Genomic DNA, 24,188 nt, shown 5'->3' on the forward strand with positions numbered 1-24,188 from the left:
TGAACTAAAATAAGGTTAAAGAGGTGCTGAGGTGGGATGGTCAACGAAGTACGTAGTATATTTCCAAGGAAACAATAAACAATGGAACAATATATTATACATTACTACAGATTTAATCAATTGCCAATTCTCTAGAATGGATTTACTCATTGCACTAAAAAAATGTATTTAAAAACAAATATATCAAATAAATACTTGCAATAACACTGTCAAGAATGAAGAAGAACTGTTGAAGGAAATTAGTGCAACTGATGAAGAACATAAAAGGAATTTAAAAATCCAAAAAGAATATAATAACTTCAAATTAATCAAAAGAGAAATGAAGTAATAATTTCATTCTCAGTTTCAAGTTTCAACTAAAAAATTGGACACGGGTTTCACGAAAAAAGGTCGAAATAGGAGACACCTGGACACATGCTCTAACTCAAGAGACACGTACTCTTCACTCTAATAACAACTAAGTTTGGACAAATTACAATAGTCAAGCCCAAAGCCCATTAAAGTACCAGCTAATAAAGTCGGTTTATATGTAAGTCGAATCTGGTATGACTCTTAATAGTCTCAATTCAAACATACGAAACAAGTTAGTAGTACTAAAAAATTGCAATAGGAATAATATATACGTGCAATGTTTTTGGAGGGATGACATATCTGGTTGCAAACTATCTTTCCAAGCAATGCAAGTCACAAGAATAAGCATAATGGTTTTAAAAGTTTTTTTTTGTAAACTCTACTTCAACTTGGAAACTTAAGTGATGATAGTAAAATTAGTAGTGGATCACTGCCTCATTGGTTGGGTTAGATGCTTATACTCTTAGGAGTCTTACGCGAAAGAGCCATACACATTTTGTGCTTGAATTAGACCATAAATTTTTTAAATATAAAAACTATCATAATAACCTAAAAGATCCCGGGCCTATGCCCAGGTTCAAAATCTAGTCACGAGCTAAAATACAATTAGTCCTTCAAACTTTTGAAGTATTATGATTGGCCCAAAATCGTCAAATTCAGTTAACTTATGTGGTTTGATGGTGCGCAAAGTTTTGGTGTAGAGTTGTATGTTGATTATGATTGTCTCTGAGAATCTAATGACCTCGAGTCCTTAAGAGGTTAACTTTTCCATGACTTGGAGTTACAATAAAACATGGAAAACGAATCCTAATAGGATACCGATAACTAATACCAACCGACACTATTTCCCTATAAAAGAAAAGCAACATAGCAGGTTTTTGAACATTTTGAACGTAAGAAAAAAAAAAGAGAGAGCGAGCAAGAAATAATAGTGAAGATGAAAATAAGAGGATTAGTGAAGATGAAAAAGACAGAAGAGAAAATATACCCAGTAGGAGCAGCATATTACGAGCTCATGGATGTGATAGGAAAGGGAGGCTGTGCAACTGTTTACCGAGCGTGTTGCCTTCCTTTAGGAGAGATCGTTGCCATTAAAGTCGCCAACTTGGAGGAGCAAGATGACTTCAAACTTATTACGAAGGAAGCACAGACAATGAAGCTGGTAAGACATCCCAACCTAGTCAGCGCATATTGTTCTTTTATCGAAGAGTCTGAGCTTTGGGTGGTGATGCCGTTGATGGATGCGGGATCTTGTTATCACGTAATGAAGTCTACCTATCCAGGGAGTATTCAAGAAGAAGCTGTCATTGCGAAATTTCTTTATGAAGCCTTAAAGGGTTTGGAGTATCTTCACCGAAACGGACTGATGCATCGAGATGTCAAGGCAGGTAATATTCTAGTTGATTCGTCTGGTGTTGTTAAGCTTGGGGACCTCGGATTTTCTACTAGCCTTTTTGACTCCGGCTGTAGGCGACGAAGAAAAACTATTTTGGGGACACCTTGTTGGATGGCGCCCGAGGTCATAGAGCAATCAGAAGGTTACGACCACAAGGCTGATATTTGGTCGTTTGGAATTACTGCTTTGGAGCTAGCCCATGGTCGTGCACCTTTAGCACAATATCCTCTTCTCGAAGTTTTTTTTAAGATCATCCAAGAAGAGCCACCTCGACTAGATTCAAGCAAGAAGTTTTCCAAGTCTTTCAAGGAAATTGTTGCCATGTGTTTGGTCAAAGACCCCTCCAAACGACCGACAGCAACAGAGCTTTTGAAGCATCCCTTTTTTAAGAATCGGAAGCCTAATTTACGGTCAGTGTTAGAGAAGCTTTCTCCAACACTCAGGAAACGCCTGATTACAATAAAGACAGTAGCAGTTACACAAGATAAAATGGAGGAAACATCGCAGAACGAATACAAGAGGGGCATAAGTTGTTGGGACTTCAATCTTGAAGAAATCAAGGCACAGGCAGCACTACTTGAGGACGATGTTGTGGAAGAGGAACGTATAGATGTCCTTGGAAGGAAAAACGAAGGGCAAGTCTTCCAACAAGCAGGACAGTCCAATGTGATGTCGGAACAGGTTATCCTGGATAAGGTCCTACCGTTTGATATCCCTTGCGGCAAGAGTGTCATGGTGAACAGCTAGAGGATGTGCATGGGAGAAGGAGCTGATGGGAGAATACATGCAAGTAGTGTTGGAGTACCTGAGATTCAGTGCATCCTTAGCAAGAGAGCAACCAACAGGAGAAGTGTGCTGAACAACTAATGGAGCAATACTTGGAGCAACATTCCGGAATGCACAGGAGAACTTTCTGCTACTGAAACTAGTGGAAGTCAGAATCGGAGGCCACCACCTAGTTGCTTGGGTTGTAAGCAACACTTGTAAGCAACAGCCCTCTATTTATAAAGAGGTCCCACAAAAAGAACTACGTGCGCTTGATCCCTTAAGCGGGGTTATGTTCCATGTTCCCCCAGGGTGCGTAGGCAGCCCAGAAGTAACATGGGTGCAGCAGCAAAACAAAAAAACAAAAAAAAAAGGAAGAAGAAATTTAGATCATGTGTAATGGCATTTGGAATTTCCAATCTCAATAAAAAAAAAAAGGAAGACATTAACTAGTACCGATATTGTCCCCCACTTAACCACCCATTGGGCTTTGGGCCACATCTTGGCCATGGGTGTGGGGTTTTATCTTAAAAGGCCTCGGTACTAGTTAGTGGTCTTCTCACTTTATCAACCAATGATGAACTCCTTTCTTGTTCAATGTGGGACTATTTCTCTTTTACAAGCTTGTTCAGAAATACCGTAATGAAAGGAACATAGGAGTTTGTCGCTATGTATTTGACCAAATATGATCGTCCAAACCTATCACTAAAATACCCCTAGAGGGGGATAGGGCTAAGCGGAGCGAAAAGGGTTTTCCATGAGATGGGAAATGAAAATTATTAGCCCCATGCTATATTTCGCATGTTTTATTAAATTTTATGAATTATGGGAATACAACCCGTCAGACTCACACCTTATTTGATCCTTTGTTTATAGTCCAAAGTTAGTAATGGAAAGAAATCCTATATTACAGGAATTAAATATTGAATGGCAAATGTTTCTGTATAGATTAAGGAATAAGAAGGGAAGAAAAGAATTATGTACCAATTTTTTTAGATACTGGTTTAAATTTAAATTGCATTGGTAACCGACCCAAAGCAATTTGATTATAATTCAACTCGTGGCGATCATAAGTAGAAAGTTCATTTGTTGGCCATAATTAATGAACCCAGTTACCATGGGGAACATATCTTGAATATCTATAAATAATTTGATGTTTCTTTCTCTTGTTTGAGAGAAGTTATGAATCTAGAATATCCTGTGCCTTTACAATGAAAAGAGTTGGGAATAAGTTGTCAATAATAGATTACCTAAAGAAATAGGTAAAAGAAATTTCCATCCAAAATTTAATAGTTGGGAACTATTTCAAACAACTGCGCATTCTCCACTTTTTTTGGACAGTTGAGACTCAATCGGGAGACGTTTCGGCTTATATTCCTACTAATGTAATTTCCATTATTACAGATGGACTTATACTTATTTGATTTGATCGGATCAAAAAAGAATTATCGAAATAAGTTCAAATGGAAGAAAAAAAATATGTTGATAAATCTAATCAAGAACAAGAAAAAGAAGCAATACCCCGTTCAGGCATCTCGATTGAAATACCCATAAATGACATCATTCATTCCATGTTGTAACTCCACCTGAGTTGTTAGGACCTGGGCACACCCGTCAAGCCTGGGCCTCCGCGCCGGATAACTAGTACCGATATTGTCCCCCACTTAACCACCCATTGGGTTTTGGGCCACATCTTGGCCATGGGTGTGGGGTTTTATCTTAAAAGGCCTCGGTACTAGTTAGTGATCTTCCCACTTTATCAACCAATGATGAACTCCTTTCTTGTTCAATGTGGGACTATTTCTCTTTTCGGTCCACACACTCGAAGGGGCCATTTGTTTTTGTCTCTTATAAGACCTTGAGGTCTTATAACCTCTTATAAGATGTGGCCTAGTGATTTTAGAAAAAATTTTGGTTTGTTTTTTGCCTCTTATAAGAGGCATTCTACTAGAAATGTCTTATAAGAGGCTCCAATTCTATAACTACCAAAATTGGGTCTACTTAAATTCTATAAGTCTTATAACTTGAAAAATAACTCAAACACCCCCATCCATATACCCCTAGCCTCATTTATCTCTTCCATTTTCATTATCTTTTTCTCCAAATAACTTCATTGCTTTAGCCACCACCGGCTACCACCACTACCACCACCACCACCACTGCCGCCACTACCACCACCACCATCACCACCACCACTACTACCGTACTATTAAGACTATCACCACCACCATCACTACGACCGTATTATTAAGACCAATATCATCACCTCCACTACCACTATCACCACCACCGTACTATTAAGACTATCACCACCACCACCACCGTGCTATTAAGACATCCACCACTTCTACTACCACCACCACCACCGCGTTATTAAAACCAATATTATCACCTCCACTACTACCACCACCACCGCCAATTAAGATAGTTTTTTAAAATCGATATTCTAATTATCAAAATTGATTTGAAACCGAAAATCAAACTATACGTTTGTTTCAAATTAATCTATTCAAGTTAAATGTGATGTAAAGTAGGGTTATATTTGTCAAATAAACATCTATAAGATGTCATGTATTTGTTTTTTCTATTTTTACAAGTGCTTATAAGAGAAACTTAAAATGAAAAACAAACCACTTTATAAGACCATCTTATAAGACCCTCGTATAACACATGGTCTTATAAGACCCTCTTATAACTTAACCCAAAAAAACAAATAGCCCCTAACACGTTCTACTTACTATCACAGAAGTACAGAACACATGATATTTGCTTTCTTTACATTCACCTACCTAATCTGATCTGGCCGTGTTTGGCAGATTGTTAAAGTGTTTTTGCCCACAACTCCACAAGACGTTCCTGAGTGCCATTCAAGAAGGACTTGGCAGTGCAACTTCACGTTTGTCTTAATTATTTGTAAAACTCGTTATTAATCAAATTTCCACTTGTTTACAAAAAACAAATTGTGGGTCCCAAACTCAGTGCACAACCTCAATGAATTCAAGATTAAGATAACATCCGAGATGCTCATAGCGAGACACTAGTTGCGGAGAAGTTCTCAAGAACGTTTAGAGCTTAGGTTGTTTGTTCTCCACAAACCTCGCAACTTGTACTTTTCTACGATTATACAATGTGGTAAGAAACTAAGAATGAACAGCTTTCTACAAGCAGCGCGCAATCGCCTTCGTGGACATGGGAACCATAAGAAATTTGTAATTTGGTACTGTAGATGCCATCTGCGGCCGAGGATAGAGGTTATCATGAATTCATGACATCAAAACTGATGTTATTGGGGGAGAAAGAAGCATCTGCTCCTAGATGCAGCACATGATATTTGTTTACCAACAGGTTTATGCGTATCTAAATTGCATAATGGGGATTTCCAAATTGCAAAGTGCGGTCCAAGTTTTTTCCATATCCCAGTTCTGACTCTAAATATAGTTTTTCCATTCAGGCTCCTTGTACCTAGAAATTAGCCCCATATACAAATCATTATTGAACATTTTCAAAGTTCCAATACAAAAACTATTCTTAGCTCAGTAAGGTCACTAGTTTCAGAATGATTGGTTAGCTCAGATGTTGCACATTCTAATTATTTAGTGTTTATTGGACGAGAATATGCCATACAGGTAAAGGGGAAATGTTAAGAGGTGAACATTTTAGCAAAATCAGTCACGAACGAGTGATCAGAGTATCAGACCATTTAAACCAAATAATTATTATTATTATTTTTTTGGTAACTGCATTTCCTTTATTTATTAAACATTGCGGAGAGTACATACAGATGTTATATCATTGAAAACTAGATTAGCAATACTAGGTGGTGGTCTATTACACCATACAGAAGTATGCCCTAGAGACATGAGTTGTAGAACTTCCAGCAAATTTGCTCAAGCTACCGTATAACCACCATTCATTACTATTAGCCTAAGTAGAGCCATTGGAGGTTAAATGAAGCATGAAAGAGAAAGAGGTCCCGAACATCCATGATGATCAATTGTATTTCCCAATGGTACAGAGCTCCTTTTTGTTTGAGGGTGATAGTAGATTAGCTATTCAAAATGTACTAAACACTCTAGAGCAAAACTCGCATTGATGGAGGTTCGAACCTATTAAGCTGATGGTAGAAGAATTATGTAGGTCTGAACTTGCTAGATGGGCTATCCATGACTAGGATGTCACCCTCCTGCCAAAACACTTGATGGATTGTAGTTTGATTCATCTTATATTTTAATTTATAAATGTGTTGTTAGCGGGATAAAAAAAAAAAAAAAAAAAAAATCTCGCGCCTCAAGGATTACAAAAAATTGCACCTTCTTTTTCACCCCTCTTCTGCAGTTTTAAAACAAAGCTAGTAGAAAATTTGGAAAACACAATCAGAAACTTTCTTTTGCTCCTTTATCTCTTGCAACAATATTGTTCAACAGAGTCAAAGAGATCCCTCAGGGTTGTCAAATAATTAAGAAAACTTCAGGGAAATACGTCATACAAAAAACACAAATTAAGTTCCTCTACACTTGGTTTATACACGTATTCATTTTATGTACTGTGAATTACATGAACATGGAGAATTTACATAACCCCTAAACTTGGGAAAAGGCTATTCCAATATTTTACAAACTGCAAGGTTCTCAACTTATTTACAAGGATGCGAGAAGCTCTCTCATTCCTGCTACAGACGGTACAGTTTCGTTTGGGTATATCTTGGCAACCAGTTGCGCAAAGCTTTCATACTTATCCAGAAACTCCTTCTGCAATATATAGAAAAGTCAGTTATAGACATGTTTTCCTTACATTCTGCATGTTAGATTAGCCACTCTATATAGCAAATCCCTAAACCACAGTTGTCAACAGTATTACAATGTACCCCAGAAACCAGGGAAAATAAACAGCTCGTATTCGACATGGAAGAACACAACGACTAAGCAGAATAATACATTTAAAACACGAATCAATGCATCCTCATACACACGAGAGGAAGTAGATAATTGTACCTTGCATTTATCCCATAAAGATGGTAGCAACTCATCCGAAGTTAGATTCTTTTGTAATTTTCTATACATAGCACTGATAGACTTATCAACCTGTAACATGAAAGCCATAAAACTCAATGGAAGCAAATTCAGGATGTGACAAGAGGCTCTGAAGCATATTTTATCTGACTTACCCCAGATAAACTGGATTTTATCATCTTCCTCAGGTCCATTTTGGATAGTCCAAGCTGGAAAGGGATCTAAAGAGCATTAAAGAAACAGTAAGCCACAGAATTCAGTCAGTAAATTATTTCATATTCTTTAAAAAAAAAAAAAAAAAAAAAAAAAAAAAAGTTTGAACATGAGTGATAGGCTCAGAGCATCATTCAAACAGTACTTGAATGACTGGGCGAATGGGGGTGGGCCAACTTAAGTCTAACAGATTGCACACTCAAAATACAGTAGCCAAACAGGAGGATTACTCCTCAGATCCTGAAGCAATGAGGTAATGCTAAATGACCCAGGTCTGCAGAAGCCTCTAGTTCCGTGGTGATATATATAAATATAGGAATTTTTTGAACGTATATGATTATGTAAAACTTTTTCACATTGGCGGATTTTTGTAACTCCAAACTCAAGGACGAGTTTTTTTCAAGCGGGAGATATTGATGCATGAACATGGAAAGTTCCTAAAATTAGTTACTTCTATTAGACTCTAGATTTACTAGGTTATTCACTAGTTTCCTATTTGATTTGCAATTAGAACTAAGATTATAATTAGTAATGGGGTCTTCTATATAAACCATTTTAACTAGAAACATGTTAGCTTTAATGTTTTATTCAATAGAATAGCAAAATTCGTTTTCTCTTGAAACCCTACTTTTGGTTCTTTATTTCAATTATCTTAATGGTCTAATTTATTCAAAGTTGCTTCAGCCTTTGTGTTACATCATTTTCTATTTCTGAGTTTTATTTCTATTTTTCTAACCATTTTATTCTACCAATTAAAAAAGGTCTACTAAAGTAGTCTCCACTCTCTACTTCATTGAAATTCAACCCAAGCCACATCAATGTTTTACTAAAATACGACCACCACTGTTTGGAACGAATCAAGACAGAAAATAGACACCTAAGAAAAAACATGTTTGCCATTATAGTGCCCATCGATTATGGAGAATAAAGTCACAATAAATAATGATGGGATCCACATTAGCAATAGCATATTGAAGTAAGTTCAGGAAGGAAACAAAAATATATCATCATGAGAAATAAACAAACAAACCTCCTCTGGTGTGATTGTGTACATCAAGTCCTCAATTTTTCGACCAAACTGGAAGAGCTTTTCGAATTGCTGAAAATTTCCAGTTTAAAAGTCATACCCACAAAAGAATATCCAGGCAATCAAAGCAAGCTTACTGGAGGCTCAAAATAACACAGACGCAAGATCTCACATATAACGAAAGACAGAGATCACACTTACAAAGTATATGATCATATTGATATGGCGAGTACATGCTTGTTCATACGATTCGCTTGCCTGGTGATAGAACTTTGCTAGTGTGGGCACAACATTAGCTAGGTCATACAGGCTGCATGCAATAACTTCAAATCAGTGCTTGTCGCATGCAGGAATCAGAATTAAAAGCAGACACTACTTTTCTAAAAGTATTATAGATCAACCTCAACAACCTATAGATTTCTTACGTAAATCTACTTAGGGTGCTGCACATCCCCTCACTCCCCTCAGTTTGTTTTTCTGGTCTTTTTCTTCATTCATGTAAAACTTTCTTGCTAAGAAAGAAAAGCAAAAGCTAACTTCGTTTACTACCTGTTCTGGAAGGCCGCATAGTTTTCTAAAAGCACAATATCAGCATATTTTGGGTCAGTTTGTGCAATCTTCTCCAAAGTTGAAAACATAACGCTTACCTGTCCATAGTCAAAATGTTAGCTTCCATTTCAAGAAGTACCATGAGTTCATGCTTTTATTCGACTATTCCAACTCTGATTAGGTCCTTTAGTAATATACTATAAACAAATAACTATTGAAAGATCTGATCAAGAACCTGAAATGATGTCCAAATTTCTCCCACCCAAGGGGTAAAAAAGGGTACATTGGGAATCAAATTTTGAAGGCTTCACCAAGAAACTAAACGCAAGATTACTTTCTCAAACTCAAAATAAACCTTGTCCCTGGGTCAAGGACATTCTAACAATGCATACATTCTAGATGAGGAGATCTTTCAAAGTTTTCATGTCTTCATCTACTCCAGTGAGAGATGAGTGTAGGTTTTCTGGATTCATTTATCCTCGTAGAAATTGCTTAACATGGAGAATTAGCTACTCATAATAATGATAATAATAATAATAATAGTTATATTAAACGAAAGAAAGAAACTTGTCAATTTGAGGAAAACAAATATGCAGAAACAACAGACAGTAGCAGCTACCCAAAACATTAATGGCTGCAAGGAAAAAGGTAACCCCAAGACGTCCATGTTTGGCCAGCACAACATCTTGTGTTTTATATATATATATATATATTACATTTGTCTTATAAACTGAACCAAATGGCACAGAAGGGCTTGAGATGATTTTAAATCAGATGCTGAATTTCTGACGTCCTTTATGAAGTTCATTTCGAGTACCTCTTCATTTCATCCTCATTAAATGCTTGTTCTGTTGAACTTTTTGGTCAACTAAACGTTTGTTTCATGTTTAAATCTCAAGTTTTCACAGGATGCTTATTATCACAATTGCCATTAGTCATAAGGTAGATTTATTTGTTGAGATGTGAGATCAGTTTTCGTTTAGAAAAGGAACAAATACATGTACGAGGGTAAGTACTTACAAATTTTGTGTATGCCTGATCAACCAAATCCCTTGATTGCCCCTGGATGTACTGCTCCATACGTGTTGCAAGGGTTGCAAACCTAGGTCAAATGAATCAATACAGGATCAAACATAAACTAGCACTTTAAGCAAACAATATAAGAGAAATATAATCAAATTTCATAGATTAGGCATTCAGGCATACATAAATTGCAAACAACTATTACTACAAATCGTGAAATAACACAATAAGGATATCACAAGATTCTATAGGGCTGAGTTTGTTGCACAGCAACTTATCCAAGAGTACATAACAATACGATATCCAATCAAAGGCTGTATTTAGTATTCATATTGGTCAGGCAGGGATTCAGTTTTTGGATGCAAATTGCATATGGTCCTATTTTGTTTTTTTTTTTGCTCGGTAAAGTTGAAATCTCATTAAAAGTGAAAAGAAAGTAGGCCAAGAAAGCCTACTATTACAATGAAACAAAATAAAAATAAAAACATAGGAACGGGAGGCTAACCCGAGAACCACAAATTATTCTACATCTAAATACAAAAGCCTATCCCACCTCACCACAAAATACTAGAAATGAAAACTCCTAAACTCTTTAAAAATCCTAAGACTACTGAAACAAGACATTGGAGGCCCAATTTAGTTGACCCCTATTTTGTTGACCAAATTTAGGTCAGATTCATCTTAGAACAAGACATGCAGGTACTAACTATCAAAAAACAAGAGATCAAGGTGTCCAGGGGCCTACTGATCAAGACTTGGAGGCTGGGCCCAAGGTCTTAAGTTCATTTCCCACCTTCAACGAGGAAAGGGAATTTAAGGGATTGGGGAATAAAGTACTAACTATCCACTTTAAAAAGAGAGAGAAGAGATGCAGGTAGAAGAACTTATTCAGGTGACTGATTTATTCAATTAATTCCATAGATAAACAGGAAACAAATAACACAACCCCATGCTGCCCACCTTACCTTGGGATATAAGATAAAACACCCATTTGTCGAACATTACGTTCATTTCTTTCAATCTGGTGACAAGCCTCATCAACAAACTGAATGCATACCAAATTTGCACAAGTTATTATCTTAACAAGTTTTAAACAAAAAATAATTAAAATAAGAGAAAGAAAGAAAACACGGGAAAAAAAATTATTCTAGGAAACTTACGCACCCGATTAAACTGCACAGAAATTTTTGACTCCAAGTCATCAAGCAAACGGCGCACAAAGCCTGCTGCATCAGCTTTTTGACCAGAAAGATAGCGCTCTGTAATTCCATGCATTGATATGCACCTTAAAGGATCAATCTTATATGCCCAATCTACCACGGCATAGAAGTCCTCCTAGGGACCATAAAATAATGAAAAGTTTAGCAAGTTTATGATTTTAGTTTTGACAAGATCAAGAAGGCCATCTTTCAAAAAGCCAAAAAAATTCCAATCATTTACCACATTGTGCTTGCGTCAAACTCTACATCGAAAAAAGTATCTGTATTCTTCAATATGTTTTGCACCAAAATAAATTATCTCTAACATCTAGAGTCAGTAGAACATACAAGATTACGCCCTTTAATTCAGTTAAGGCCATGTCTTCAGGCTCTTGATAGTTTGAAGTTCGAGTAACCTTAAATCTTCTCTGATATATAACCAGAATCTATCAGACTTTCTGGTCTTCCTCCCAGTCATGCAGACCTCAGCTAACTTGGGTTGTTCACTGAGAAATATAATCCTGCATGGGACACTTGAAGCCTTGCATCCCACTATAGAAAGATTTGGGGCTGCTCGGAGCCCCAGGACGTTTTAATATTGTGATGCAAGGGTTTAAATGTCCCATGTGAGACTATATATCTCGACAATGTTATCAGGAGTCAGCAACAATGGTAACTATTGCCATCTCAAGTTTGTTAAAATTCAGTGTGTAAACCTAAACTGATCTTAAATGTACTGGCTTCATGGTTTGCTTCCAAGTGAAACAGGAATCCCAGAGATCATATGGGAGGTGCATATCGTGATGCAAAGACAACAATATGTTTAATACTTTTTTTCATTCAATATTTATGATACCTTTAGTCTTTTAATTTCTGATATAAAAACAACTTCCACAAAACCTGTCTGCTCTTAACACATTTATAAACAGATAGTAAACAGTTAATCTTAATGAAAGGATCAAAATATACCCAACTTTAATTAGGTCAGACTCAATCACTGTGTTTCTTTCCTCTTTCTTTATGGGATTAAAATGGAAGAAAACAAACTAAACAATATTTGTCCGGTATGTCCATGTGCATCCTCTGGGCCAGAAATTTGGACAGCAGAAGCTAGTTAGGAAGCCCAGTCAATTTTGATAAGAGCTATAAGTTTATTTCTAATAACGGTGCACCCATTTGAGTGGTCCACAGGATAACATCTTTGGACACCTGATTAAAATTGAAATACAGACACTCTAGACACAAGAATCATGCCTATCATTAACCAAAGTCTCTAGATGCTCGAAGAATCATAAAAAAGTTTGGGAATTCTAAAAATGGTCAATGATAATCTCAATCTGCAAAAGAAAAAAAGGTAAACTAACAATGTAGCGCTATCATGATGATGGGTACTAACAATGGACAACCTAAGGACGAACTAAAAGGTCCCAAAAACTTACAAAGATTGGACTAAAATTCTTTTCCTCCTAATCTTAGAAGACTTGGACATCTATAATTTCATAACATCCGTTACTATCCTAGCTTTGACTGTACAAATAGATCTTAAAACAAATTAATTCCCAGTTAACCTCCATATAGACATGTTATTTACCTTATATACATACTATATCTATTTTCAATTGCACAAGTTATTCTAAGATAACCCGCTTTAGTATAATCCTAAAATGAAAAGAAAATTGCCAAACTCATACATTGTCCTACATATAAATATATAATAGCATGAAAATGATACTGTTCATCACAGGTTTTCTTTGCCACCAGAGTTCTGGGGAGTTAAGTCCTTAGTGAACCAGTTCCAGTGTCACATGGATCGGGCTTTTCTTGGAAAAAACACTTTAAACTCTAAAAGAAAAATGTCTTAACACATAAAAATGTTTGACAGAAATTACTTGGATTCCATCAAGCAGTTCATGAAGAGATTCGTTTAAGGTCCCCAGCTCAGCAGAATTACCTATGAAATGGAAATTTTCAGTAAAGAGTCATTACAAAAGAAAACATTAATTACCAAAACGAAAACGCAAATACTTCAATTTTCAAGACCCCTAAAGTGAATGACTTACAACAGTGAAGTGTTAGAGGATTACCTGTTTTACTGTCATTGTCATCGATGTCCAAAATACCTAAATCATCTTCATTGCCATCGGATCCATTTTTGCTACCATTTCCATGGCCTCCAGGTTGAACAAGTGCAGGAACTTCAAAGCACATAAAGTGTGCGAAAAACGAACTCTGTGGATAATGGAACAGGTTATGGTTTTATGAAAAAAGGGGTATCTCTTTTAGGATTTGAAAAAAAGAAAGAAAAAATAGACCAACCAACCTCATCAACAAGGAGCGGGATAAATATTGTGAGCATCTTAGAATATGCATCGGAAACTGTAGATGTATCAGCACTATTCACTGTTTGACTGGAACCTGTTGAAGCTTCAAGCCAGACTGAGGGATTTTTTGGAGCTTTTGTACTGGCACGAAGTTCATTTGCAAATTCACGGGCCTGTAATTAATTGAAAGGTTTCAAAGACAATATATTCACACTACTCCAGTCCTTGGCCTTTACATCGTCCAAGTAGTTGGATGATTTTCGTGCACACCATAGAAACAAATGGTAGACACACAATCATATATATAAAATATGTAAAGACACCTATATACAACATTACAGACCAATTAGGTTATGATCATTGATGCATTATGCATACTATCCAAGTGCTAGGTATCAAGCAAGACTAACTGAGCCCTCCACATGCGCCAAATATGCTCTAGGTAGCACATGAAACTTATTTAGCTACTCGCCTACTCTCGACATACTTCACCCCCCTCTGCCTTGGGAGGTTCGGCCCAACGCGGCATTTAAAACAACGCATCGAGGTGCACACCTTGAGGTGCACCTTAGTGCCTTTGGCAGTAAAACAGCCTTAAAGCTATAGCCTCAGTGGCAGTAAAACCCAAGAACCTTGAAACTTTTTTTTTTTGTTTATTTTTTCATTTTTCATTTATTACTTTTTCTCCTCAACAACCACCCTCAATCTATGTTTGGAGAAAAAAAAACCTTACTCATATGCAAAATTGTTCAATTTCAACAATAAAACAAAAAATAAGTTGTGTTTGCTATTGAGGCATGATTGACGTTACACCTCAATAATCCCTCTAAGGCACACTTTAAGCCTCTAGGAGGCCTAGCACCTCGAGGCTCTTGCTCTTATGTGTTTCTTTAAACCTTGGCCAACGTCCTAACTCCTGACTATTCCCACTTTCACTGGGGAAAATGGTATATTAAGGATTAAGGCATAAAACGTGACTATCAAAATTAAAAATAAGAAAGTATAAACAGTATAAGACTTACTCCCACATCAATTGTTATACAAAACACATATCAAGAGCAAGAGATTAATCTCAACCGCCACTTTCAAAACAGTACTGTAGATGTTACTAAACAAATAAAGGGTTCCCTTGTCACGGGAGATAAACTTTACCTTACATCTATGCAGCAACTCAAAAATTAGGGACATTATGATTATTGTGTTAAGTAAAATTTGGAAGATGTCCGGCTGTCAGCTTATGAATATATACAATAGAGGCGTAATAGACAATACATTCCCTACTTGAGTGTAACCAAAACAATTTCAATATGATTAATAAAAAGGAAACTGTTCTTTACCTCTCGACGAAGAAGCAAATTAAGGGAATAACAATATGCTTTTCTTAACGAACCCAAGCAATTTTTATCAAGACTCTGATCAGTAAAAATGAAAGAAACAATTAGAAAGGAAAGTAACTGGAAAGGAAGCCAATCAGCTAGACCCATAAGTTGAGACCTTTAAGTGTTGTAAAAGGCGTGCATATGTCCTGCATTTATACCGCAAATCCGCATGATCAGGCCTCTTCAACTGACCTCTCTGTGTACACGAAAGCATACAACATAATGTTAGCATTCCGTCAATTGCAGGTCAAGAAAAAATCTTATGGGAATACCACAAGATAATGTTACACCTGAGAGAAGTAGCTCTTGTCACTAATCATAAAATCCACCAAGCTAGAAAAGTAGTTTCGCAAGAACTCAGATGCTCTCCGAACAAAAGTAACTTTTAGTTTTTCAAGCTCCGATCGCTTCTCTTTAACCTGCATGATTTCCATTTTACTTAAATTGTTAATATATAATAATATCTCAGGTCTTCTTCTCCTTATGACCTTATGTGCAAATAAAAAAATCTCCCAAGAAGTTAATCTTAGAATTAATATTTGACAAGCATTTCAGCACTACACTTCTTTGGGAACAATAGATTATCGAGTAATACTTGACTGTATGAGTACCCTGCAAGTAAGATCCCTTTCATACTGAGGGAAACTCCCATCATGTCCTAGATTGCATTTCACAAACCAAAAGGGGACGTGTAAGTGTTTCAACTTTCAAGAGATATGCATTCTTCTCACCATCAGGTATATATAGATTGTTTACAAGCCAAGATTGGCAATAGACAGCTAACAATACAATAATAGATTACATGCTAAATATAGCGATACGCTCGTGATTTTACACTTCCCACAAACACGGCAGTCTCTTATACACTAGTTTGATATGCAATAGCTGAAAATGATGGTTGTGAAGACCTTTTGCGAATACACCTGCAGTTTGGTCAACGGAGGGGACAAACGACTGACTTAAGAAGTTAAGATCAAACATCAAAGTCTTCTGATTCAAGTTTGGAATGAGAACAAACAATAGCCTGGATTTCATATTTCTTTCTTTTATATGGATTAAAATCGGTTTATAAGTAGCTTTTCCTCACTTTCATAGTAACCATGCAGTGGTAACCAAGCTACGAATTGCTATTTATAACTTGGTCCACAATACCCTATCAATGACAATTTCCTCCATAATCAATTTTTATCTTCCCCATATGAGCAGATCGACCTTCCCAACAAGGATTGACTTATCGGTTAAGCATCACACTGGCTAATTCTTTTTCACTCTCATTTCGTAAAGACATTTCCAATCTACGATCACTCCATGTCTTTAAAACTCCACAAGAATCTAAGTGTGCATCGGAGAAGTCAAGAAGAGACCAATATTTTCTTATTTCTGGTGGGTATAGAGAGTACTAATGATGGGGGTTTCGAGCCCAAGTCTGTGGTAATAACTCCAACATACTGACCAACTTAACTTACTGAATACCTTAAAATTGTGAAATCTATCATTGATGCGACCAGCACAAGTGACCTAATATTAGCACATGTGAACCCTAAAACCAAATCTTCTCCAAGTCTGATACAAAACAGAACACCACATTACGGAGATCATCTTAGATGCTTCATGTGATATCAATGGTAAACTTGATCAAGGGATACTTGCCAGAACACTCCGCCATAAGGAACAAAAAGTTACCTCCTCTGTCCCAGCAGACCTCCTAATTCCTCCACTGCCTCAATGCTGATACATATTCGCTAAATATCTCATTATATCCGCCATCCATTCATCCCACGTTATAAGGTCACCATAAGCTATTTATCTAATTAAGTGGATTTAAAGCCAACTAGGTCATTTAGCCACAGAAATGCTGTCCCATAGTCGCTCAACAGCAGAGTTCTGAGGGGTATTATCTTTTACGAGTGTAGTAGGCCATTCAACATGTGTCGAAGGCACGAAAGATGTTCCATAGTTTGCTCGCATGAAGGGGGAACTTATGGAACGTTAATAATGTGCATTGATGCCTTAGCCAAAACATTGAAGGAAAAGCAAATAACAAGACGAGGACATACAGCTCTCATATTTGCATAGCAGGGATCCAGCTTTGGAGGTTCTAGATCGTGTAATGCACCAGTTAACCATTCACATGCTTCAACATTTTGAAGCATCCGTGCCTCATCAAATGAACCTCCAGTTAGAGATGCTGCATACTGCTACCAATAAAATGTAGTTAGAACTTAGAAGCTCAAGTTGTAGTAATGTGGAGTTGACTGAAACACAGTGAAAATGTTATCAATGCAAGTACAGTGGTGCAACATCATGTAAGGGAAACATTACCTCCGAAGGAACACGTAAACGTTCAAGAAGTTTATCAAGCTCCTCGATAAGTGATTCATTATTAACAGACTGCATCTCCAAGTTATTGTTACGTGATTCTATCTGAACAAGACAACAGAAAAACACTAGTAGTTCAAAACATATGCAAAGTCCGTACTTTCAATTAAGAGACGTGCATCTACACTAGTAAAACCAAGAGAAACTTTAGCTAGCATGATCCATGAGACACATGTAACGCATAACAGAGTAACCATATTGGAATGTCTCGCACGAAAGTTCTGACTGGGGATCTTGCATATTTTGCAGTTTCCCAAGAGAAAAACAATAAATGTTTGTCTAATATTTTCAGTAGAGTTCACATTCTTTTATATCTGTAAAGTTCCGGAAACGTACACCCAAAGTTCACAACACAAATCAAGTTAAAAGCTGCAAGAGGTGATGTAAAGTGCATCTCTATTAACATAAACTCGGTTACTGATTCATTACAAACATACTGTCTACAGGGGGAGAGATATGTTTCCATGAGGAGCAGTTACAGCTTTTTTGAAGATTAACCACAATATCCTAGAAAGTGGAAACTTGGCATCACCATTCATTATGTTGTTAATACATCCAGATGCATAAAAAACTGGATAATTAGCATCTATGTATCTCAATTTTTCCATCCATATTCTGGTATGGCTATGGAGTATGGATATATACAATGTTCTTCACGTTCTTCCAATAACGTGGTCATACCGATTCAATGTCCTGTCTCATGTGTCTGAGCTTTACGTTGAAAATGCCTAGCCACTCATCCATATCATCCACACAAATGGTTGCTGATTCTAGTCCCTGCAATACCTGCATTTTATAAATTAGTTAAGTACCCAAATATGGATTAGAAACTCAGAAATCAAGAATATGTCCAAACTCAACTTTAACAGAACAGACACAATCACAGAAATCATACACATAATATTGTAAAGAAAGCCTGGTATTTAGACAGCTAGACCCAATTTAATATTTACGTGCAATTGTCGACACAGAACCACTCAGTAATATCCATAGTTCGTGATTTCGAACAGAATCTCGGAATCCGTCGAAAATTTCAATTTCTGAAAAAATCAAAACGGTACTGAAATAACAAAATAGGGTCAGGAAAATGCAAAATTTGAAATATGATAGGAAAATGTTGGAATTCCAGTTTTTGGAACTGTCGGAATTCCGGAAATTCTTAAATCCCGAACTATGGTTATATCAAGAAAACTCTTGGCATCCTACTTATCCAGAATTCCAGATTTTGTTACCAGAGAAGTTGTTCATTTTTCTTTTCTACCTGTATATGGGTGCAAACGGTAACCAACTTCTTGTATCCCCTTTTGTTTGAGGACTTTCAATGCATACTTTAGAACTTAGATATGCTTACTATGGACTTCCTCCCGGACATATCATCTCCTAACATAAATACGAGCACAGATTTCTTTGTGGGACCAGCATTTCCCTATATATCATCTCCCAAGATAAATATGAGCACGGATTTCTTTCTGGGACCAGCATTTCCCTAATTGCTTTCTAGTATTTCCATCCACCCCACCCTCCCCCCTCCTTCATTTTTTGACAAATAACGCATCCCTTCAAATAAGACAACTGAAAGAAAAAGGAAATAGCATCATATATGCTTGGTAAAAGTGTTGTATTAACCAAAGCAACACAGATTCATAGAACTAAAGGTACAAAGCACGAAAAATAAAAATACAATTATTTAAAGTAAAAGCACATGAGCTTGTAGCTCAACTGGTTGTGCTCCCCTCCCCTCAGGTTGCGGGTTCGAAACTCGCTAAGTCATCTGGGGAGCTCACTCATGCAAATATTTAAACCCTTTTGACCTATTTCTCTAGAGCTGATTACGGCTCCATGATCCATTACCCTTTGGGGGCTTTGGGGATGGTGACAGCCTTCAGACCAGGTGGACGCTAACACGGCTGCTTAGATGGACCAGAGGGAAGGCAAATTTCTATGAGTGACGTGGAGGCGATTAGACCACTTAAGTGGAAGCAACATGTGTCGTGTTCCATTCTTTAATACCTTTTAAGCAAATAGGCTGGCAATAGTAATTCTTGCAAACAAAACATATATAAAAGCAAGAGATTTCAGCTGTTCAAGAAAAGTTAAGACACCACCAATTGATCTTAGTCCAACTATTGGGGTGGTGAACAAGGAATATTTTCCACAATATAATTCAGCCTACAACCACAACATAACAGTTACCTCTTCAACCAAAGGTTCACTTTCCAAGATTGCATGCACATTTGCGGCTTCCAAAGCAAGCAGTTCTCTCTTGAGCCTTTCAGAAAATGCCTCTGCTTCGCCAATACCCATCACATACCTGTGCATCAGAACAAGTATGAGACAAATTCAACTACTACCATAAAATTAACAATTAAAACAGAGTAATTATGTACAATAAAGTGAAGTAGCAAAGAAACAGGTACATACATTCTATGAAACACCGATACGTCCCTAAGGGTGAAGTATCCGTGTCCGACACTGATACACCCCGATACGTGTCCGATACGCGATTTGGAGTATCCAATTTTATAATTAATTTTTTAATTTCCGACACGCGGGGGACATTAATCTCACACATACAAGAAATTTTTTTGAAACTTTAACAAAAAAAACACAAGTGAAATAAAATCCAAGTTAAGAAGAGATGCAAGAGAAGTAAGAAGTGAATCCAAATTATACATGTAAGTTACTGCTTAATCTGTTTGAATTGGTCATTTTATGAAGTAGAATTGCCATTTTAATTTTAATTTGGTGAAAAATGCTCAATTATATAATATTTATATATATTTATTCAAACGTGTCCATGACGTATCCGTGTCCTATATTTTTGAAAAATGTCATGTCCGCGTATCCGTGTCGTGTCGTATCTGTGTCGCGTATCGGTATCCGTGCTTCCTAGCATACATTAGTGTCTGGCACTAGCACAAAGTATTACCGTAATAGACAAGAAAGTCTTCAAGACACCAAAGGTGTGGGTATGGAAAGGCATTCATTAATTTTAAGAACACCTTCTCATTTAATTATATTTCTTTGTTTTATTATATTTACATATCTGTTTAAGTAATTGATTTAACTCAGACCTAGAGAACTCCCAATTCAGTGTTCCCTTTATATTTTCGATAAGGGTTTTGAGTGTTGGTGCCTGAAATATGTTCAGATAGATTAAATTTAGCACATGGCTAGTTGATGTTACAAATGTGAAAAGATAAACAGTGTGACGGGGAAATTTTATATATCAATAAGTATCAACATGTGGTATATAGAGGAGAATATCCAAGTCGTTCAACTGGCTCTCTTCTCTCAAACCTACTTTCTTCTCCTCGTCTCTCCCTTTTTCTTAATAATTTTACTCATTATAGTATGGTATGAGAGAATGACCAATCAAGTAATGTGATAAAGAGAACTATATCACAAATTAACCCAAGTACATGATAGCTATGCCAATATCAAGGTCCCCCTCCCCCTTAAAATACAGTACTATATACCGAGCCCTCTAATCACTACAATATGACCTGAGTATGTTGTCAGAGGCGAGGTGGGGCGCAAGGCGTTAGGATTCTCAACTACTTAGGAGTTGGTTTATTTAGGAGTTCCTATTTGAGCTAAACTTCAATTAGAATTCGTTTTCATTTGCAATTACTTGAAGTCCAAGAAACCATATCTATAAATATAGGTTTCTTACTGTTTTGTAGAACCAACCGTTATGATTATGAATTGAATTGAAGGTTTTATTTTCTCCAAGTTTATTTTCTCTACTATCTCTGTCTCTTCACCTCAGAATCGTCATCTTAATCTTAATCTATTGTTCTTATTCTTCTTAATTTCTTCTCTCTCTTCTTCACTTCTCCTCTCATCGAAATTTCCATCTCTTTCTTCCAAAATATTCCTTCGTTCTTCATTAATCATCATAGTGAACCTAAGTTTCAGTATGGGAGTTCTATTTTTCTTTTTTCTTTTATTCCTTTTCCAAAGTGAAAATTTAAGAAGGAAACAAAATCTCTTCCATAGAGATACTAAAACTACTTACGTCCCAAGAAGAGCCTCCATGTCCTCTTCTTCAGCTTGTGATACAAGATCTTTTTCAACAGTCACTTTAAAGTCATTTTCTGTCACAACAGATGCTACTGGCCCATCTCGAAGATTTGCTTGATTTGGAACAGTAGGTGTATTTTCCTACAATTGGTGTCAAAACAGTAATTTCAACATTAATCAAATGACGAATGGGCATTATAAGAAGATGCTCAGACCAATGCTTAGCATAAATGAAGAGAAAATATAAGACAGACTGAACATATAAACATCAAACTTACAAGACGGAACAAAAAAATCTACTTGAGCGATCTGTAAGTTTATACATTAACAAATTTTACTGCCTTTGAAGTTTGAACCACTCAAGGACCCTATACTTCTAATAGCCCATAAGCCCAAGGTGTGAAATTAATCTTGCTACCTTCTCACAAAAAACGATATGGTGATAAAAGATAGTTGTTAACAATGTACTCCAGTTTTTAGTTTGCAACAGAATTAAAGCCTTCTGGAAAATTGTGCTAGTTTAAGTAAAAGAAGTACAAGTACAAGCAAATTGGCACCTAAGAGCTATGAAGCACGGACAGTGACTCAGACATGGATGCAGACACCGAACACGAGCATATCCTAAAAAGTAGGACGCGGACGCGGACACGGCAAGGACACAGATATTAAATAATATTTTAAAATTTATTTTATACTGATGTAACATTAGATTTTAGGTCATATCATAATAATTCAAGATTCATAAACATAGGAACAATAAAAAAAAGTCACAGAGACATCTCAAAGCCTCCATGCAGTGTCCAAGACGTGCCCAGTTCGGGTCTAAACTACCCTAGCATGTGGGACACGCATGTACCACCACGTCCGTGCTATTGGAGCCTAAGAGTTATAAAACAACATAACCCTCCTTAAGATTATGGTAAAGTATACATCTCCATTAACTCATTAAATGAGGAGGAAGATTCCAGCATCTAGCAAACAAGATAAAGGTACAGAAAAAATAAATAAATAGAAAAATGCACACCGTTACTTACCTTAGCCCAAAGAGCCAGCTCCACAATATCTATACCCACAACTTTGGGAAGTTGGCCCAGTACCTCTTTGCATATGTTTAACGTGCACAGCAGAAGACGGTTCCTACAAACATAAGACAGTAGTTAACCCAGTAAACTATTGATAGGATGTAAAGTATTACCTATAGGCATGTTTTAGAATTCAAGTTAGTTACCTGTCGTTAATGTTGCGCATGGTCCACTGAGATGGAGCAACACTCTGATTCCTAAGGTTGTCAAATCCCTGTTACAGGACCAATTAAGAGCAGGCAAACAGGCGTACACGTATATGACTATATGAACTCAATAGAAATTACCAGCAAAAATGTACATCCACTGGGATCATTAGAAATAACCTCCACTTTAGAAAGATGCTTCAGCTTGTACAGCTTGGCAGGCTACAGCAGGTAGAAAATAAAATAAAAAATAGAGAAAATGACCAAAATATCAGTTAATAATAATAAAAAAGAGAAAAAGACCTCAAGAACTCCTCCGGAAGAGTATTTCAAAACATGAAGCAACGCTGTAGTCTTCTGACCTTTAATAAACAAATATATCAGTTAATAATAATAATAAATTATTGAAAAGATTAATTATACGTACTTGAAAGAGCAAGTACTCTAGGTTTAGCCACGTTACTCCCGCGACCTAGCCGAGTAGACTTGCCCCAAAATCCACGAGTCTTTGAAACTTTGATACACATGACAATCTTCGAAGAAGAAGAAGAAGAAGAAGAACTACTTCCTTCCACTGCTACTTGGCAAGCTCTTCGTAACTCTTCATCGTCCGCACTCGATTTCGCCATTTATATTTACTACTAGTGCTCCGACACAAAGTAATCAGGAGGGTGGTCTTTTATAGTCAACAGAGACGAATAAACCAGTCTTCTAAAATTGTCAAATGGGCTTCGGCCCACCAACATAATAGGCTTCGGCCCACGGATCTCAAGGTAATCTCAACGAACAAACAAGAGAAGACACACAAGATTGATCGGCTTATTATTAGATTGAAGATTGAAATCGCATCTAAATATTTCTCAACTTTTCTTCCAACTCGTATTTTTTTTTTGTTGAAATTCGGAGTTTTTTTTTTTGTTGTTAAATATATTATTAATTTAGCTTAGATTTTGTTGGTTTCATTAAAGATTTGATTTTTTTTGAGTAATTTAAAGTTGAATTTATTGTTGATTATTATGAAAGTATGCGTAGACACTCGTGGTATGCATGACACTTATGCACATTATTTTTTGTGAGGCTTGGTATGCACAAACATTTGTGCATGTGCATACCATTTTTCTTGTGATGATTGTATGCAATATGCACTAAATATGCCCAGCTTTCTTGTGAGGTTTGGACGTTTGGTATGCACAAACACCTGTGCATACCATTTTCTCACGAACACAAAAAAATAATAATAATAAACTAGTACTATTGGTAGATTTCATGTTTCATTTTGACATTTTTTTTCATCTCCCATTTTAGTTTCATCAATATTAGTTG

General features: G+C 36.6%; 1 protein-coding gene and 1 pseudogene across 2 annotated transcripts; one reads left to right on the forward strand and one right to left on the reverse strand.

Moving 5' to 3' along the window:
- Positions 1-1,202: 1,202 nt before the first annotated feature.
- On the forward strand, positions 1,203-2,630 carry LOC147514474 (uncharacterized; annotated as a pseudogene).
- Positions 2,631-6,882: 4,252 nt separating this feature from the next.
- On the reverse strand, positions 6,883-23,529 carry LOC147514475 (exocyst complex component SEC3A-like). Of its 2 annotated transcripts, XM_086583333.1 has the most exons (25): positions 23,293-23,529; positions 23,169-23,227; positions 23,007-23,087; positions 22,866-22,933; positions 22,672-22,774; positions 21,633-21,778; positions 19,805-19,922; positions 18,293-18,397; positions 17,555-17,656; positions 17,290-17,427; positions 15,523-15,651; positions 15,348-15,428; positions 15,191-15,265; positions 13,853-14,026; positions 13,617-13,761; positions 13,422-13,483; positions 11,498-11,668; positions 11,299-11,378; positions 10,331-10,412; positions 9,311-9,408; positions 8,963-9,071; positions 8,765-8,833; positions 7,677-7,742; positions 7,504-7,593; positions 6,883-7,260 (listed from the first exon to the last, which is right to left on the reverse strand). In XM_086583333.1, exons 1-25 carry the CDS (start codon positions 23,492-23,494, stop codon positions 7,150-7,152), a joined length of 2,664 nt encoding a protein of 887 aa, XP_086439459.1. In that variant the 5' UTR covers positions 23,495-23,529; the 3' UTR covers positions 6,883-7,149. The 2 variants fall into 2 exon arrangements, 1 of the variants encoding a protein (XP_086439459.1); XR_015208233.1 differs by lacking the exons at positions 6,883-7,260; positions 7,504-7,593; positions 7,677-7,742; positions 8,765-8,833 and having other exon boundaries at positions 9,187-9,408.
- Positions 23,530-24,188: the final 659 nt, after the last annotated feature.

The sequence above is a fragment of the Coptis chinensis genome, chromosome 2 (genome assembly GCF_015680905.1).
Source record: "Coptis chinensis isolate HL-2020 chromosome 2, ASM1568090v1, whole genome shotgun sequence".
Lineage (NCBI taxonomy): Eukaryota > Viridiplantae > Streptophyta > Magnoliopsida > Ranunculales > Ranunculaceae > Coptis > Coptis chinensis.